Source organism: Drosophila sulfurigaster, chromosome 4, assembly GCF_023558435.1.
Source record: "Drosophila sulfurigaster albostrigata strain 15112-1811.04 chromosome 4, ASM2355843v2, whole genome shotgun sequence".
In the NCBI taxonomy this organism is placed as follows: Eukaryota; Metazoa; Arthropoda; class Insecta; order Diptera; family Drosophilidae; genus Drosophila; species Drosophila sulfurigaster.
Window position 1 is genome coordinate 2,120,729 of NC_084884.1, and position 21,306 is coordinate 2,142,034.

The 21,306-nt window shown below is 35.2% G+C and overlaps 1 protein-coding gene across 1 annotated transcript; it reads left to right on the plus strand.

Annotated features, from left to right (window-relative positions):
• LOC133846938 (eukaryotic translation initiation factor 4 gamma 1) lies at positions 1 to 20,594 on the plus strand. The gene is given in 27 exon segments (XM_062281650.1): positions 1 to 199; positions 661 to 932; positions 3,024 to 3,174; positions 3,177 to 3,836; positions 5,944 to 6,244; positions 6,247 to 6,584; positions 6,657 to 6,840; positions 6,903 to 7,013; positions 7,094 to 7,103; positions 8,240 to 8,291; positions 13,600 to 14,110; positions 14,113 to 14,181; positions 14,184 to 14,366; positions 14,369 to 14,890; positions 14,893 to 15,213; positions 15,216 to 15,278; positions 15,281 to 15,720; positions 15,851 to 16,088; positions 16,145 to 16,317; positions 18,603 to 19,104; positions 19,230 to 19,274; positions 19,277 to 19,449; positions 19,512 to 19,539; positions 19,542 to 19,657; positions 19,728 to 19,950; positions 20,007 to 20,108; positions 20,164 to 20,594. Coding segments are annotated over 25 exon segments (5,535 nt in total). The 5' UTR covers positions 1 to 199; positions 661 to 932; positions 3,024 to 3,066; the 3' UTR covers positions 20,226 to 20,594.
• The last annotated feature ends 712 nt before the right edge of the window (positions 20,595 to 21,306 follow it).

Genomic DNA, 21,306 nt, shown 5'->3' on the forward strand with positions numbered 1-21,306 from the left:
ATATCGATGCGATGTCACCATTCCCACACAGCACATTGCATGTGGAATGAAATTGTAGAAATAAATTGTTTTTTAAAATTAACATATTAAAAGCGAATATACCTTAACTAACTAATATACCACATTTACTGTTTGGAGCAGACGTTGTTGTCTTCAGTACACATACAATTGCTTGTCAATCTATCGTCGAATGCTGCAGGTAACAAATGTTGCAGAGTCGAATGTAAAAAGTAAAATTACATGATGACATATAAAAGTACACATAGTGCAAATCGTTGACGTTGATCACCTGCAATATATTTTCAAGTTATAAAGTATTCGAAAACGCATTACCACGCGGCATATTTGCATTGGTTGTTGTTTTCCTAAAATTTTCTTAATGTCTTCCACATTTAATTTGAAAGTTGCGTTTGCACGCATGTAAGACAACGTCGGCAAATGTGAAGAGTTAAGCATGATTGTGAAGTGTTTTGTCAGGACTTTTGACATGTGCTGGAAAAGTTGCAACAAATGAGTCGAAACCTCGGCAGCATTTATTGTGTATACATGTATGTGCGTCACATATATTTATGTGTAGCGTGCACATCATAATAACAGTGTTTATTAATCTCAACTACATACATATGTAGATAAATGTTTCATATTTTTGCTTAATTTCAGGTCCAGTCTTTGGCATATTATCAAACTGCTAAATTCTTTTAGGTGAGCTTGCAATAACCAATCGTAGAGTCTACTAACTTGTCATCTCTTGAAGTAGTATTCAAATGGTTGTTTGACGCATTGTCAGCGGGTAATAATTCGCCCCGATCGCTACGTATGTAAAACGGACCGAGCCGTTTTAACAACATTGTGAGATTTTCGTTATGCGACCTTCACCAACAAATTTATCAACACAAACGGAAATTTCAAGAAACATGCAGCCCCAAAATATGGTAAGTGAATTCTTAATAATGCTTGGCAATGTATCAAAAGTAAGTTATACCTATCGTAAGCCCGCAACCCAGTGGGGTAATTGTATGTAGTACAAATGTATATTACAATTCAGCGTTTTCATTCGAGACGATACACTAATATGTCTGTATGAGCATCAAAACCACATAAAACATAAGATTAAGAGCTACCATTTGTCTTATATCCTTGCTGACATTGCAGTAAGGCCAAGTTTGTTTCAAATTGTTAACACGCACAACCCATCATAATCTTAAAATATATTATTTAGTAATATAAATTACTCTTAGCTTCTAGACTTAAATGGGTGCCGGGTATCTTACAGTCGGACATAATCGACTTTTTATGAACTTAAAATTTTTTTTTGAAATTTCAACTTTTTTATTATTGGTACAACTTTGATGTTAAGAGTTGTATTTAAAATTCATTGATTTTGATACTGTAATAGATGTTATTTGTGAAAATACAGGTTTCTGTATTACTAAAAGATTTTCACTTTTAGAATAGTTGAGTCATACTCAGGGTTGCCAATGCAAATTTATACATTTCCCCAAAAATCGGGATAAAATTCCCCAATTTGGGGACAAAAATCCGCTGATTCCCCACAAATTCCCCACATAGGTTTTTTTTAAATGAAACAATAAAAAGCTGAGTATAACTATATTAGTATTTTTAATTAATTAAAATAAAAACTCAAACAGTTAACATTCATATTGTTTTCCATATTTTTGTGGATAGCATTTTGCTCGACGGGTTGAACTTGACGCTGCCGCCTAGTTTTTAATGCCTTCTCTTGCAGCCATAAATGATACAACAATATCTGTATTCATTCGATTCCGGTATTCCGTTTTCAAATTCTTAAGAACACTAAATTTGCACTCGACCGATGCATTTGAAAAAGGCAGTATCAGCAACGACGAAATAACAATTTTCATATTTGGAAACAAGTATTCTCCCGCAGCGTTTTTCAGACGAAATACTTTACTCCAGTAACATTCAGCATCAATGTTATTTTGAAGTTCAAGCCCATGTTGACAAAAATCCAGCATTGCGTGAGCTCGCCATTCATCGTCTAATTTTTGTGCTGTCCCAAATTTATAAAGGACAGGAAATCAAAAATTTAAAAATCCCCGCATTTTCCCCACATAATGCCAATCCCCAATAAATCCCCAATCAACTTAAAATTCCCTGCACTTTGGGAATTCCCCACAAATTGGCAACCCTGGTCATACTATTTGATTATGAGTATTTGCTTTGAAAAATTTCAATATTATGTTGATTTTGATTCGTACTAAACTTCTTTTCTGAGATTTTTACTTATTTTTAATTTCCTTTCGTTCAATTTCAAATCTTTATAAGGGAACATCTGACTTCTAAACGCAATAAGAAAACAAAAATCAGTAGTTGTTTAGCAATCACGAATAGTTAGAAAATTATTTGTTAAATCACTTATTTTAAGGGCTTTGAAAACTCGGTTTAAAAAAATTCCCTACTTTGTACTTACTACGACCCTATAGAATGTCCACAATATTTAAAATTAAAATTAAATTTGATATGCAGATTAAATAAAGAGATATTTTTCAAAGGTCTTCCATATTGTGATATATGTTATCTTATTCTAATCCACTTCAAATTGTTGAAGTTCTATGTTCCAGTGAGTTGGAAACATGTTTGTTATCGAAAAAGTTGGCTTTTCGCGGTCTTCAAATGAAGAAAATGTTATTATTTCTTTTTGTTTAAGTTTTAAACTAAATGTATTCGAAGTTTTAATCTTCAGAAATAATTTCTGTCTATTTACCAGCCTTTTGATAATCGCAAAGATTTGAATTAGAGAATGATGAATAAATCTATAAGAGGTTTCACAAGATGATTAACTTCAATGGTTCACTCATTTTCGATTCGTAGATGCCTTTTATTCCCAAATTTCTCACTTTTGTTGCTTATTTTTGTTTATGTCGCTGGCTTTATTTATTTTTGGTTTGTATTTCAATTTGAATTATGTTATATTTATTGTTGTATTTGCTATATGTTTTCATGTAGCGACGACAATATGAAATATTTTCAATCTGTTGTAGATTTTGCCGATAAATAAAAAACCAACAAAAATATGCCTCAACAATGCAACCGGTTGCTGCAGGTTCAAAGCAGCCATCTCTACCGCAACACAGTACAACACAGCCGCAATTTCAGATAAACAAGGCATACAATGTTGTATCAATATTAAAACAACAACAACCACAAATGCTCAACAGAGTTCTCATATGCCTTCATCACATCAGGCACAATCACATCAACAAAATCAGTCACAGTCCCAGCAAAGCTACGCAAATGTGCTAAACCATCGACCGTCGATGGCTCCAACACTCACAGTTGGATCTCAACAACCGCCGTCGTCAGTGATCTGTAGTGGCGGCAACATAATGAGTGTTAACAGTTGTCAAATCAACACCAGCGAGATGAGTTCAACTGCAATCTACAATCTTGCCGGTCCGCATAGGGCATCACAATTGACTGGCGCCAGCAGCGGAATCATCGACTCGAAATGTCGCTTTGTGGGAAGCGTTACAGCGTTATCTGTATCAGATATGACGAAAAGCTGCGCCGGTAACAATACCACAAGCAACAATGCTATAGTCTCCAATTGTACTACACACTGTGTCAACTCTAACGGTACTGCTAACGGGAGTAATCACAATCAAAGCATTATAACATTGGCCAATTCGCATGGGCTCGCTGTTGGCAGTTCTAGTGCCCCACCTTATGCTTTACATGACAAGGGTCTTCTAGGCGTTGTAAATGGTGTTAACGTCAGTTGTATCGATAATAGGAAATTCGACTATAAAAACAGTAATCTACTATCAAATAGTAGTTTCCAACCAACCCAAGAGGTAAAATACATGACTTAAACAAATCAGCGAAAATTTATACAGCATTATCTGTTTTATTTCACAAGTGTATTTGTATGATATTATTATATCTCCACATAACTGGTACAATTTAATTACAATTACAATTTTTATGTGTATTATTTCCTTTTGGGGTAGCAATCGATTTGACCACGAACTCTTATTCATATTAAGATCCAGTATATACTTGTTCACTTTTTAAAATAACCTTGAAGGGTTTATTGGGATGCCAGTCTATTCATCCGTCACCTACCTTTTAGGAACTATGTAAGCTCCAGACAACGGGCTACAAACGTCCTTCTTGGGGTGTATTTTTGATACCTTTAACACAAAGTAGTAATGTTTTTACTTGTTCTTTCTTAGTATGTTTTTACGTTCAAGTTAATGTCCGCTCATTCCGATTAGCAACAATGGAGTGAAAAGATTTGTTAATTTTTTTCGATTCTCCATAGTTTATTTGATTGGTAGGTCCATATGGTATAAAGAAGTTTCTTATAGTAAATTATGCTTTTCAACTAAAAATAAGAGTAAAAACCTACAACCAAAACTTTTTTATATAAGCTCATTTGATTTTATAACTTTGTGCCGGGAGAAAATGTATGTAACAGTCAGAAGTGGGCATCTCCGACCCGATTAACTATAGATCAGCAACAGCCGAGACGACAGAGCCATGTCTTTCTGTCCGTATGAACACTTAAATCTTTGAGACTATTTGTTCATTTTGATTTTTGGTACATATAATCACTAACCATGTAATACATATGTAGAGCTTTAACTCTTGAAACAGTCGAGCGCTGCGATTAGAATCCCATAGCCTCTTCGGCTCATTTCGAAATTCGATGTTCAAATGCAGTGCGCAGAGTACGTCACACACTCAGTTCATTCGCAGATCGATTTCGTAACGATGGGCACGAGTGTATGCGTCTATGTAACTACATGCTCGCCTATATTTATTTAATTGGTTGGTCCATATGAAATGCATTTGAAGTTTTGCAACGTGTAGTTGCCTCGCATATAAGGAGCTAGCGCTAAAATGTGTACACGTATTCTCGATCGGGAATCGAACTTGAACACCACAATATGTTAGGCTTGCAAACTATCAGCATAGCCAACGCAGTCTTTATGCAGTCGCCATTTAACTGCAAACATCCAAGACACGAGCGATTGTTATCGTCTTCATCTTTGAGAGTTTCGTAGCGGCAAAACAAAATTGACGTGCTGCTTATCTGCGAGGCCACTGAACATTTGAAAACTTCACATGCATACACATCCCAATATAGGCGAGCATGTAGTTACATAGACACATAAAGACAAACGAAAGCACAGCGCAACGAAGTACGGTCGTGGTCATTGTTCCGAATTCGATCTGCGACTGAACTGAGCGTGTGAATTTCGAAATGAGCCAACGACGCTCTGTGGTTCTAATCGCAGCGCTCGGCTCTTCTCGGGTCGCAATAATACTGAGACGTTTTGCTTCAAGAGTTAAGGCATCTGTGTATTATATGGTTAATAACTATATTCTATAAAATTCCTGAAAATTTTGTTTCGATCAGACAAAAATCAGTCATTAAAGAAATAGTTTTGCATGGGGAAAAACGCTTACTTACGACATAGTTGCCTTGGCCGACAATAATATATTAAGCCTCTTACCTCTTAAAGTTAATACCGCATTGATTTTCTTTAATTCCAAATGGGTATTGGGTATCTCACAGTCGAGCACACTCGACTTTAACTTTCTTGTTTAAATTATATTTTGTTGAATCTCAAAATACTTCAAGTAAAGTTTAGCGATGGCGTGAGGCTGAATCGCATAATTGCTCGTAATACTGTCAGATACAATGTACCTCCACAAATGTTATAACATTGATGATAAACATATTTGTATTTATTTGCGTAATAATTTTATATTAGCGTTTTGTAAATTTTATTCTTAATGTTTTTTCCGATTTTTTTGGATTTCTATATGATTGAAAATTTATTGTAAATGCAACGTTAAAACAGCTTTTAAATATAGTTTTAAAAATATATATGTAATGGGACACTGCAGTTCAATTTATTTACAATTAAAGTTCTATCGTCGTTATTACAGTTTGTGTCATCGGGCAACAACAGTTCTGGGAACACCCGTTCAAATCCACAAACTGGTGGAATATTTCGTGGACCTCCACCCACATCGAATGCTCCAAGAGGTCCCGGCGGTGGTAGCGGAGGTGCTCGACATGTGCATATGTCAGCAATGTATCCGAATGTAGTGCTACAGCAGTTCCCTCCATTTAGTCAACGCCAACCCACATTTCCAGCACCACATATACAATATGCTCCGGGACCCATTTCCTACTATCCCTATTCATATCTATCAACATTACCGCAACAACCACCACATTCACGAAGTGGGTAGCGGTTAACACAAACGTAAACATTAACAATTCGATGCAGCCCGTGCAGCCCGGAGGTCCCAATGGACCATTGGTCCAGGCTGGTCCAGGGGCGTCATCGCCACAAATGCAACTACTGACTGGAGCAGTACAGTCGGGTACAAATACTGTACTCGGTGTCGGTGGCACTGGTACCGGTCAAGTAGGTGTTCCTCCAATGGTAGGTGTTGGTGTCCTCACACCGAACGTAACACCATCGGTACAAGCGCCGCCTTCCAGTAGACGACGTCATCAACATCGATTGCAGATTATTGATCCAGCAACACGAAAGAATATTCTCGACGATCTGGATAAAGTAAGTGCTACCCAAATATACCTAGGGACTGAACTCATAATTTTCATTGAATAATTTTATTCATATTTTCAGAATAATTCGACTGCGGACGAATACCAGGATCAAATATCTGTTTCACATCAAGTGCCTGCGGCGACATTAGCCGCCGTTGTTCAACCAGATATGTCTTTATGCGCTCCACAGTCCGAATCAATTCTTACTGGTGTGGTCCTTCAAGGCAGTTTAGAAACAAGGGCCAATGTTCCGTGTAAAATAGGTATAACACCGATGTCATAATTTCAATTTGATTTATTCTTATTAACAATACCTTTCATTTAGATCAAATCTCCGCTCATCGCCAAGATGGGGGTCAAACCCCAGTAGTATCAGCCATGTCCGATGCACCTTCTGTCGAAATATTACCAACTCCACAAAAGACCAAGAGCAAAAGTAAGCCAATTAAAAGTAATTTCTCATCCTTCAACTTAAAGCCACGTCAATTTAATTGAATTGCAATCATTTACTTGCAGAATTCCTATAGTCGCTTCAAAAGATGAAACTGAATTGTCTTCTACATTTGCAAATGGTAAGTCCTTCATAATTCTCAAGTCTTATCACATATCAAACAATCCTACAATCCATGTAATTCTAAAGCTGCCTTATTTTTAAAGCTACTCAATAATATCTACCGTCTTAATGATTCGTGAATATATATATTACGTACTGTCTGCTTTAAAATCAAGTGAGAAGACTACAATCGCGTTCGATTGAAAACCTGGAAATAGCGTATTTTGTGTAAAAGAATAAAACACATGTTAAAAATAATTTAATGGAGTAAAATTTTGTACTTCTCTGACCAGCATAATCTTGGCAAACAGCGTGCGCATTCTGTAGGTAATAATTATTAATAATCATTAATACTTATTAATTAGTAATCAGGGATTCTTTTATTTAAATGCGACATTTTAATATGTTGTTCCTCGCTAACGAAGTCGAGATTGAAGGGGTACACCATTTCAAGAGTATCTGAAAATTATATTGAACGCATTTTTATACCCACTACCCATGGGGTAGAAGGGTATTATAACTTTGGGCCTCAAGGAAATGTATGTAACACGCAGAAGGAGGCATCTCCGATACTGTAAAGTACATATATTTTTGATGGGTCAACAGCCGAGACGATATACCCATGTCCGTCTGTCAGTATGAACTCTGATAAATGTAGGTAGACAAAATTAATATTAATATTGATGATAAATATGAAAATTAAAGAGTTCGCTCCTACGTACCGACAAGTTGAATCATGACCAATTGTGTCCCTGGTTACATGATTTAACTACAAATGACTAAGTAGCGGTGCTCAATACTTGTAAACTTACAGGCGAGCTTAGGGAAATTATAGGCGCGCATTATTATTGAGGGAACTATGCCTTCAAATTAATGACTACCGCATTGCTGTGTCTCCGTTCACGGTCTCTCAATAATTAAAGGCGATCATAGTTTCGCAAACTTACCGTTGAGGATCTGCACAAAGTGCAACATCTGCATTCTGTCAACATCACAAGAATGCAATTTAATGACTTCAAAAATATTTTTACTTTTATTTGTATAAGATTCCCAATGGTATATAATAAAATGTTCTATCAATAAATTGCTTAATTTATATTATTGATCAGCGTGAACAAAGAAGGCGTTGTAGTCATGCCCGCTTTCTATCAATCAGTCCGAGTAAGAACTATGCGTATAATAATATGCCAAACAATACTAAAATCTACCGAAGTTTATTTCTGTTATTCTGATATAAAATAAGTAAGAAAGCTACAGTCGAGTGTGCTCGACTGTGAGATACCCACTACCCATTTTGAATAAAAGCAAAATATTGCGGTAATAATCTCGAATTAGAGCACCACAACTTGCTCGGCTTGCACTCTACCACCAAAGCTATCGCATTACTTATGAACCCTTTATGTATACAGATACTAATATAGGCGAGCATATATATACACAGCGGGCTCGAACCCGAGTACCAAAACATGCACATGCTTGCACTCTACCAATAGAGCTATCGTGCCTCTATGCATACAGATACAAATATTGAGGAACATGTACATACGTATACGTATACATACAATGCATATATAGAAGGCGTTTTTGCCCATACAAAACTATTTTTTCAATAACTTAAACAATTTTTATCTGATCGCAACCAAATTTTCAGGTATCACAAATACCATTGTTATTATTGTATATACCAAAATTCGCAGTGTGAAAACAAACTTGGTCTGCTTGCAAACATAACAAATGCTTTCGGAAAAATTTATAGCTCTATCTCTTATAGTCTCTGAGACCTAGGTGTTCATACGGACAGACGGACAGACAGACACGGCTAGATCGTCTCGGCTGTTGACGCTGATCAAGAATATATATAATTTATAGGGTCGGAGATGCCTTCTTCTACCTGTTACAGACATTTCCTGCCGGCACAAAGTTATAATACCCTTCTACCTTATGGGTAGCGGGTATAAATATACCATAGAGTACAAAGTACCAGTACCAGAATGTCAGCCAAAACAACTTAGATGCAGAAGTAGTCTTTTTATCCATATTCCCAATTAATCCCAATATGTGAAATTTTTATCTGATCGCAACCAAATCATATTGTAGCTATAATAAAATATAAAAATATATGTATATCTTATATATCATATTGTAGCTATAATAAAATATAAAAATATATGTATATCATTTATTGGGTTGGAGATTTCTCCTTCTGCCTAAAATAATAATATTAAAATATAAAATTCAAATTTTTAAAGATGATATACTATCAAAATCTCATATACGCTATAGAATCGGCATAACCAAATGCAATAAATCATACACCAAAGAAATGTAAGTGTTCTACAATTAGGAAATCAAATTTGCACACCAGTAACTCCATTATTTAATCATTCGAAGCACTATTGGAATACAATGAGAAACAGACCCTATAAAGTATATAGATTCTTGATCAGCATCAACAGTGGAAACGATCTAGCAATGGCTGTCTGTCCGTATGAAACACTGGATTTGAGAGACTATAAGAGAGAGTTATAATATTTTTCGACAGCATTTGTTACGTTTTGCCCGCAGATCAAGTTGGTTTCAGATAAAAATTGTCGAAGTTATAAAAGAAACACTTTTGTATGGTTACTTTGGCCGACAATCTGGTATATTGTGCTGTCTTTGGTATATTTCGATTATAATACTACAAGTATATTGACACATCAAATTTACTATTTGGTATATTTTGTAGTATTTTTGTATAATTTTTGGTATAATTTGTGAACAGTACTGCGATATTTTGCTTTTATTCATAATAGGTGAAGCACACTCAACTGTAGCTTTAATAGTTGTTTTTCACTTTGAATATACGGACTTATATGTTTATACCCGCTACGCATAGAGTAGAAGGGTATTATAACTTTGTGCCGCCAGGAAATGTATGTAACAGATATAAGGAGGCATCTCCGACTCTATAAAGTATATATATTCTTCATCAGCATCAATAGCCGAGACGATCAAGCCTTGTCCGTCTGTCTGTCTTTGTGTCTGTCCGTATGAAACACTGGATCTCAGAGACTATAAGAGATAGAGCTATAATTTTTCGACAGCATTTGTTATGTTTGCACGCAGATCAAGTTTGTTCCAAATTTTTACCATGCCCACTTCCGCCCCCTCAAATCAAAAAAATTGAATAAAAAGCGTGGTTTGAAAGCTAGAATTTTGGTGTATACAATAATATCAATAGTATGTATGGTTTCTGAAAATTTGGTTGCGATCAGATAAATATTGTGGAGTTATTAAAGAAATACTTTTGTATGGGCAAAAACGCCTACTTACTGGGGGTCTTAGCTGCTTTGGCTGATAATCTGGTATATTGTGCCGTCTATGGTATATTTTGAATGTGGTACTATATCGATATACCAAATATACCATTTGGCATATTTTTAGTATTCTTGTGGTATTTTCGGTATATTTTGAAAATAATACCGGAATATTTTGCGATTTTATTCAAAATGGGTAGCGGGTATCTCACAGTCGAGCACACTCGACTGTAGCTTTCTTACCTATTTTGATCAGCGTTTACGACAGATTTGATAACGCCATTTCCATTAGAGAAACAATTCTTTACGGAGATCAGTGTTCGCTCATTTATTTACATATTATTACGTTTAAAAATTATGCAAACTGATCTAAATAAACCCCATCGGATACAAAATGATTGTTAGTTCGGAAACTATTTCATGGGGAGAGTTGGGTACAACTAAAATTCTTTGATTAATATTGTGACTAATTACTTAAATTTTGTTAAACATCTTCATCAAAATAATAAAACAAAAACAATAGGACTTACGTTACGGGAAAGCTGACTGACTGACTCACAAAACTGTGCTTTTGGAATTAGCAAACGTTTACAAGGCTTTGTCCGTCGTTTGGCTATCGGACCAAAAGAAGATTTCAACCCAGTTTGGGCTTTAAGATTAAACATTATAAATAGAATATTTAAGACATGTTCGCATCAATTATGTCACAGATACTCGTAATACGCCATGTCAGCGGTATATAGATATTCATCTAATTTATTCTTACTTTCTACAAATGGCATACAAAGAAAATTATATGAATACTGATTATTATTTGCTCTGTAGTAAAACTTTTCTCAACCAATCTGATTTAAGTTGTCTGGAACTGTTTCTTATGCTCTCGAAGAGGTGTCATTCCTCTTTCTATGCAAATTTCATAGATATGTTCAACTATTTCAATATAAGCATGCATACTAACACGTATGTATATAACAGAGAGATAAGATGAAATGGCTAGGGTTGTTCTCATATCGTTTTATTCTAGTATAACCGCATGCGTAGGAGCTTATCTAAGAAAGAATAAAATTGAATGCTCTTCTCTCTCTTTATCTCTCTTACTTATATGCGCAGAGTTGTTTTGGTTCATTCATTTGCTTCCGCACACGATCACCACGTGTTTTGGGAGTAGTTGCGAGAGTGATACAATTGTGTGTCATTGTGTTGGTATTCACGTTTGCTTTAGCCCTGAGATATTAAGGCTATCTTGCTGTTATAGTAGCTTGTTTATGGCGCTTTCTCCTCTTACTGTTTGTTTTGCACAGAAACGATTTTAGTTTTGCTTGCTCCCTGCTCCCTACTCAAACCGCGGTCGGTCCGTCGTTCGTTGATCGCGATCATTCTGATTTCCATTTAAAAGTACTGCTGCGATTTAATATCAGCTGTCTATGTATAGAACTTTGAAATAAGTTGACGGGAGGGACATGTTTTCGCCTTTATTGAGAAAAGAAATATTGAGTATTCTAGAAGTAGAGAAGCACAGATTTCTATAGACTTCTTGTTGATATTATTTATGTATATATTTTTGCGAGCACATCAGACACATTTAATGAATTCACCTACACAATTGGGTTAATTTACTTTTAATGGGAACCATTCCAACAATTAACGAATGACCTTTATATATATATATATATATGTAAATCCCTTTTCATTATTGCCAAAATTGCTGCGAAATCTATAATGGACAGAATTATCTATAGTTGATCTACCTATGGGTATGTTACATATTGGGTAAATTCTCGTAAGTCATTTTTGCGAAAAAACGTAATCAAAATTTTTTCCGGAAGTTTTTTTTATAAATGGCAAAAGGAACGATACTGAGAATATTGCAATTTGTATTAATCAGGCAACATATGACAAATAACAGAGAACTACTTAACAAATTTCAATGAAGTAAATCATAGAATCCCTTGTACTATTTTTTTGTTCTTTTTGTGCTTATCTTATTTTCACAAATAGAAAATGGTTTTAGTAAAACCTTGGCAACCTTGATTAACAGAATAATAATAATAAAACAAACATGTTAATACAAGCTCAAAGTAATACATACAAGCGTATACACGTACCCAAATGACTATTGCTCACAATAAAAAGTTCAAAAATAATTATGTCAATAAATTTAAACAAAATTCAAGTGTCTACTATTAAGAGTTTTATATTGGTTGTGGATTTTTTGGGAGCACATCTGCTGTGATATAGAAAATATAGAAAAGAAATAAACTAAAAATACAACATTGGAGGCGTCTGTCTCTTCGGATCGCTGAGACCTACCTATCAAAAGTAGTCGGTGCATATGCAGCCAAACATGGCTAAGCTAACTCGAATACAGATCAAAAATAGGTCTATCTATAGACATGTATTAGAAATTTTGCAAATTTTTATGTATATATTTCACGGAGAGTATTATTGCCCCATTTATGTGACAAAAAATTTCGAATAAATTTTTTTAGCAGCTTGAAAATAGGGTGAAAAGATTGGAGATAAATCTTCCCAATTTTACTACATTGAAGCTACATTGAATTTCTGTGCCTGAGAGCGTCTTAATCCCTGTCCTAAAATTCAATTTAAGGAAGACCAGAAGAAGTAGAGAGAAGCAAAATTTCGCTATAATTATGATGTATTCTTTATTATCACCTGCTAAGCTAGAAAACTGGAAAACTACGATTTTTTATTTTTATTTTATATTTATATATTTATTGGAGTAATGGTGATTACATTGCATTCGACCTATGTAAAAATTGTATACAATAATTTCGATAAAAATAATTAAATGTTCTGATTCCAAAACAATCATTAGGTATAAGTAAATGAAAAATCATCAGTATTAATTACTAAGAATATTCGCATATTTAACTACATGTATATTCTCTTTTCGATTTAGTCAAAGTGGATAATGCTGCGGCAGAAGAAAACACAGCTATTGATACGACGACGAATGAGAGTAGTATACAGCCCAAGAAACAGCCAACAGAATCTGTTGCACTTCAAAGTCATCAACAGCATAATTATTCGCAACTGCAGGAGCAATCGCATCTCGAAAACCAACAGCAACAACAGCAAACACAATCAAAGTTCATGTCGCCTGAGCAGATTGATATTGTTGAGGTCGATCCCAAAATCGATTCCGCTAAAATAGAAATGAAGTATCATCGTTAAAACAACAACTAACATCTGAGCATCTAGTAGCTGAAATTTCCGACCATGTCTCCAACATGCCCAATATGATAGAACAAAATGTTTCAAATATACAAGTAGTGGATGGATTTGTTGGGCAGACGACTAATGATTCGACGATGCCCTTATCGCTACCCCATCAAATCACCTCTCACGAAAGTATCCCTGATGAAACTGATCGTGCTCAAAATTTGTTACAGACTGAAGGAGAATCAAATATTGTTGAATCAGTTAAAGAACAATCTGCTGAGAGTGTGGATAATATTGTTACAGCAGAGATTGCACCAACAACTGAAGCAACACAAGTAATACAACCAAGTATTGTATTGAAAGATAAAGAGCGAAATGAGGAAGAGGAAGGAATATTGATCGGCACATCCGCCTCCAGCGCAGAATCGTCTTCATCCTCATTTGCTACATCGTTGATTAATTATAACAAAGATCAATGGTCTCCCAGTAATCCGGGTGGCAAAAACAATATGATCGTGAGCAACTGATGCTGTTGCGTGAAGCGAAAGCGTCACGTGTACAACCCGAAGTCAAAATGTTTCAATACTACCGCATCCAAATCTCATGCCACTATTTATGCGCAACAACAATAACAACAGCAATAAGCGTGTACAATCAATGGTGGGTGTAGTTGGAGGAGGTGGTAATCGTAACAACGAGTCTATGGGTGGCAATTTCGTAGGCAAACAATCGCATGTTTCCATGTCCGGTGTGCAAGCGGGGGCAGAAGTAGCATGAAGGGCATGATCCATGTGAATCTGTCGCTTAACCAAGACGTCAAACTCAATGAAACTGAAAATGCTTGGCGTCCGCGAACCCACAATAAACAAGATTACACTGACACTGGTGAGGGCTCCAACAATAAGAACAGTCATGAGAAAGATGAACTTGTGCGCCGCGTCCGTGGTATTCTTAATAAACTAACGCCTGAGCGATTTGATACTTTGGTCGAAGAGATAATCAAGCTGAAAATCGATACACCCGATAAAATGGATGAGGTGATTGTACTCGTGTTTGAGAAAGCTATTGACGAGCCTAATTTTTCTGTTTCTTATGCTCGACTGTGCCATCGGCTAATTAGCGAAGTGAAGGCGCGCGACGAGCGAATGGAAAGTGGCACTAAAACAAATTTGCAGCATTTTCGAAATGCTTTGTTGGATAAAACAGAGCGCGAGTTTACACAGAATGTGTCGCAAAGCACGGCCAAAGAGAAGAAACTTCAACCGATTGTAGATAAAATCAAAAATGTCAAGATCCCAATGAGAAGGCGGAGCTGGAAGCTCTGCTCGAAGAAGAAGAGCGTAAAATTCGACGTCGTTCTGGTGGCACTGTTCGCTTCATTGGGGAGCTCTTTAAAATATCTATGCTAACGGGCAAAATTATTTACTCATGCATCGATACACTGCTTAATCCGCATTCAGAGGATATGCTCGAATGCCTATGTAAACTGTTGACGACTGTTGGCGCGAAATTTGAGCAAACACCGGTGAATTCTAAGGTTTCCAGTCGTTGCTATTCACTCGAGAAATCCATATCACAAATGCAGTCGATTGCATCCAAAACCGAAAAGATGGGGCCAAAGTCAGTTCGCGAGTGCGTTTTATGCTGCAGGATGTTATTGATTTGCGCAAAACAAATGGCAATCGACCCGAAATGAGGCACCCAAAACCATGGGACAAATTGAGAAGGAAGCAAAGAATGAACAGCTATCGGCACAATATATGAACTATAGTGGCTCATTATCATCATCGTCCTCAAGTGCCAATGGACCCCAGGCTGGTGGTCCAGGTGGTAAACGTGATGATCGTGGTAATGGTCGATTTGATGGACGATCCACTGGTGGAGGGTATGGTGGCAGTCATAGTCAACGCATTGACGTAGGTAGCAATCTACGACATCAACAATTAGGCGGCAACAGCAACAATGGAAATAGCAATTCGAATAGTGGTGGTGGAGGAGGAGCTAACAGTGCTCACTCCAATGGCAACAATGACGACAACACGTGGCATGTGCAGACTAGCAAAGGTAGTCGCTCTCAAGCAGTTGATAGCAACAAACTGGAAGGTCTGGTAAGTCTTTTTATGAAATTGAGAAAGTGATGCGCAAAATTAACAAATAAATGTCTTTTTCGATCGTTTTGTTATCCGATAGTTGAATAAGTAAAAGTGTATACTAATATAAAACTTGCTATGCTTCTAGACATTACAACTTAATCAGAATTTGGATACTAAGAAAATGGGAGGAGTATCTCAATTTATTTGGAATAATGCTAGCAGACAATCTTCAACACCAACCACAACACCGTCAAATTCATTTGCTGCACTTTCTTCTCTCATTGACAAAAACATGTCCGACCGTGATCGTGATCGCAGTGGACCCAGAAATAAGGGATCTTATAACAAGGGGTCCATGGAGCGAGATCGTTATAACGACCGAGGTAAGTGATTATAATTACTAATTGTTTAGCACAAAATATAAATTTTCATTTCATAGGCATCCACTCTAGAACTGGTTCCTCACAGGGATCGCGGGAGAATTCTTCGTCACGGGTTGCACAGCAGCACTCTCAAAACCGCGGTGGAATGCTTAACTCGACTTCATTACAAAAATCTGCTAGTCACTCCAAGTACACACAACAGGTGCCACCTGCGAGACTTTCTAACAAGGTATGTTTTTTTATTTATTTTTTCTATGTCCTAACTAACTTACGAGTATAGATTGCGTAATAAGTCAATTTTTGAACCACAAGTCAACATTAATATAAGTGTTTTTACAAGCGAACTGCAGTTTATGTTATAATAGAAAACTTTTAACTCAGCGTGTCAACTTATTAGTATTATCATGATTATTAGTTTGCGATTATGTTTTAACATACTTTGTGTATTTTCTTACTCAGACAAATTAAATTCTTAAATTTTTCAATCATTGAAAACAATCAAGAAGATGAAAAATATAGAAGAAAAATTTAATAAATTATTATTAAATACGGAAATAATTGCGGCACTAGGTAAAATAAATAAGTATTTATTTGTATGTATGTATTAAAATTAAATTAAATTAAATAATTGACTATCCTTTTGAACTTATTTAAATGTAATTTAAAAATCGATCTATTGTGTTTAAGCAAGTTAATTTGAAAAAATTAAGCGACACAACTTGAAACGCAATATTATTTGTTGAATAAAAGCGATACAGGACTAGACTGGGCTGCATCAATGAAAATTTCGGAAAATTACAACCTTCCGCCGCATAATTCCATAAGTGGGTGCGGAGATTCAATGAATGAACGATACAGTATCGCATAATTCTTCGTCTTCATGCCTAAGTTTGTTTACTTTTGCACCCTATCATTCAAACGGATGCGCTTGGTCTAAATAGTAAATACTTTTTGAATCCTAGTATAAATAAAAAAAAAATGATTTTTGGAAAGAGTAAGTTTCACATTACAGATCTAGATCAAGATAAATTGTATAAATCAAAATAATTTTTACATTTATTTTCGACATTTTTGAAATACTTAAAACAATATGACTAAAAATTTGTCATAAATCTATGTAGTGGATTTTAAAACAAAACAAGAAAGTTACAGTCGAGTGTGCTCGACTGTGAGATACCCGCTACCCATTTTGAGTAAAAGCAATATATTGCGGTATTATTTTTAAAAATATACCGAAAATACTATACAAATACTAAAAATATACCGAGAGGTATATTTGGTATATCGATATGGTACCACATACAAAATATACCATAGACAGCACAATGTACCAGATTGTCGGCCAAAGCAACTAGTAAGAAGGCGTTTTTGCCCATACAAAAGTATTTATTTAATACCTTCCACAATTTTCATCTGATCGCAATCAAATTTTCAGGAATCACAACTACTATAGTTGTTATTGTATACACCAAAATTCGCAGCTCTAGCTTTAAAATAACGCTTGCTATTCGATTTTTTTTGATTTGCGGGGGCGGAAGTGGGCGTGGCAAAAATTTGAAACAAACTTGATCTGCGTGCAAACATAAAAATGCTGTCGAAAAAATTATAGCTCTATCTCTTATAGTCTCTGAGATCTAGGTGTTCATACGGACAGACACACAGACGGACAGACGGACATGGCTAGATCGTCTCGGCTGTTGACGCTGATCAAGAATATATATACTTTATAATGTCGGAGATGCTTCCTTCTACTTGTTCCATACATTTCCTGCCGGCACAAAGTTATAATACCATTCTACCCTATGGGTAGCGGGTATAAAACATGTTATACAAGAATTTAGAAGTGTTAGAAAAACCAAAGATTATGCGTGCAGGTCAAATAACACTGTGTTACCTAAGGGAAGTAAGTTGGCACTTTACTATTAATTTTTGATATACACAATAATAACTATATTCGTCATTAAATTTGTTTGCGATCAGATAATAATTGTAGAAATTCTGTAGGTGTGGGAAAAACGCGAACTTAATACGGGTTAGTTTGTTTTAATGATAAACTGGTATGATTTGAGCTCCATATATGTATATTTTTAACATTTTTAATGGTTTTGACGTTATTTAAAATGAATACCGCACCATTTTTCTTTTATTTAAAATGGCGAGCGGGTATCTAACAATTGAGCACAAGCTACGGTTGAGTTGTGCAGGCGGCATAAAGAAAAATAATTGTTACACATGATTCTAAGCTCGTTTTTTTTATGCATTAAATATAGATCTAGAGACAAACAAAAAACTGAACAAAAACGATATTTTTGAAAAATACAAAATTATAAAGTTTAAAATTACAATTGTTGAAAATACCGAATTGCTTTTATATGATGAAAAATTTATATCCAGCTGAGATTTATTGCACAATCTATCTTATATTAATATTTTGGTGAGTTAGTGACAGTCAATCAAGAAAAGTTTTTAACAGTACGTAGTATATAGCCTACTAATGCTTACATATTCCATCAGGCTATGGGAACCGCTCTTAGCAACAATAGCGCCGGAAACGTTGGCGGCATCTACAGAGGCAACGATCATCAGTTGCCTTCATCAATGGCCTCATCATCTATATCTAATTCTGCATCGCAATCGAGAAATGTTGCGCCACAAGCCGTGTTTGTTGAACCACGCCCCACTGACCTGAAGCTTTTTAAATCAGTCGTCTCCGATCTTATCGATCTGGCGACGACATCTAAGAAAACGGACACTTTAACGGTAGTCGAATGTTTCAAACGGATATCGGAACAACAACGCTGTGGCTTTTTGTTCTATATTCTTACCGATTATTTGCATTTAGCGAATGTTGATAAACAGTACAGGCGATATTTAGCTAATATGATTGCGACGCTTATCCAGGAAAATTATATTTCCGTCGAGCACTTTCAGCTTGCATACAAAGAATTTACCGAGTATGCAAACGATTTAATCGTTGATATTCCAGATTTATGGTTATATGTTCTTCAATTTGCTGGTATGTATCTACGCTATTTATCCGAAACAGAACAGGGTGGCTAGAAACTAATTCTAGTCATTTTACTTGCCAATTTGACATCATCTGGCACTTCAACAACGCAATCATTTTGTCTATAATTGTAGGTCCCCTCGTAGTAAAGAAAGTTTTGACACTCTCTGATTTGTGGACTAAAATCTACGAGATAATCCATCTTGCGAGGGTAAACATTTCCTTAAAACTTACTTAACATATTGTACACGGGAAGTTGGACCTAACTTTACTCGAAACATGTGGAAGAAGTTTAACATACGTTGGGTTGACTTTATGCCTGACAGCGAAGTGAAAAATTTCATTGAATCCAATGTAAGTTGTCTCTTCCTTTCTTTACATTTTCTTTGTAATACATTATACGTTTGTATGTGAAGAGGTTTGAATACGTCGAGAGTGAATTGAAAAACCAGTGATTGAAGAACGCATGTCCTTGGAGAAGCACATCGAAAATGTGATAGAACATATTGAACACTTAATAAAGGAAGGTTCAACTGCAGATTGCGTCATTGATTACAGTAATGTAAGTTGTGTCTCTATTTTAATTTATTGATCATAAAATCTTAAATATTTTTCTATATCTATTATTCTAGGGCAATATAGTTGTTCCCGATAAAATTTTTATTAGAGGCTTGACTAAAACTCTTTGTAACTTTGCAATTGTCTATAAAGAACATAGTTATAAGCTTGAACCTGAAATTTTTCAAAAAGTTTGTATACCAGTTTTGCAACGTTATATTGATTCCAACGATGACCTACAACTTGAATGCTTATATGCAGTGCAGCTCCTTGTCCATAGCTTGGAGCATCCTAGAGGTTTGTTAAATCCGATTTCTTATAAAATCTTGTGTCAAGTATAGTTCTCTTTTTAGGATTATTAAGTGAATTATTTGGTGAGCTTTACGATGGTTATGTAATACAGAAGGAATCGCTGTGTATTTGGCGCGACTCAAAAGAGCAATCCGCTGGCAAGGGTAAGAGTTTAATATATATAAAAGAAGTAACTTAATACAATATAATTGCTTGTAGGTGTGGCTGTGAAAAGTCTTAATCCATTTTTCAACTCTATATTCAATGATGAAACCAATTAATGCATAATTGTGTACTCGAAGATAACAAATAACGCGAGATAGGGCAACAAACATAAACACATAAAAATATCAAATTGCAAGAAAAAATTAATTTATATATGTATGTATATATATAAATATATATAGAAAGATCATGGAATAAGGCCCAGAGAAATTCGTATGTTCTGCCACAATACACGATGTTATTGTATAGTATAGTATGTTTATGCAATCCAATAAAAACATATAAATTGTATAACTGTGTAAGCATGTGTACTATAAATAAAGCAAACCTAAAGAAATTTCAAAGTTGTAATTGGTTGCTACCAAAGTAATAATGCTTACTATCATATGAGAGCGTTTGCAGAGAGCTAGAAAGCTGATAGGTTTAACACATATAACAAGAGTGCGATTTAAAACAAAAAGTTTATTCGAAAAACAAATTTTTGAAAAATTATAGAAATAATGGTCAGCCTAATCGTTTACATTTTTATCTCTAAGAGATTAACAATCTATTTGTAATTTTATGAATGATAAAACCAATTTAAATATAATGTTTTTAAAGGTGAATCAACGCCCAATTCGTATTTGTACTTAATTTGGTAATATTCAAAATGTTATACAAATCAGAAATAGAACTATAATTTTCGACAGCACTTGTTATGTTTGGACGCGGATTGCTTCCAATTTTGCCACGGTCACTTCCGCCCCGCAAATCGATAAAAACCGATAGCAAGCTTAATTTTAAAGCTAGTATTTTTCAGATAATAATTAAGAAATACTTAAGTATGGAAAACAATACTAAATATTGTCTTAGGTTTACTTTAGTATTTGTACGGTATATTTGTAGAATAAAGTTTTATCGAAAATGGGTAGCGGGCGATTACAATAATATTTTATTAAGATAAAAACAAGAATTTATGAATATTTGGAGATTTTAGAGATGCATAATACCCATAATGTCAAACATGTCTCCACTGTTGCTCGCTAGTATACGAGCACAGCAGAACAAGTTGCTAACAAGTTTATGCCGTTATTGATGGCTACGTATGCAAATTAATCAATTTAGATGTACTGAATAGAAAAATATATATTTGTTTGT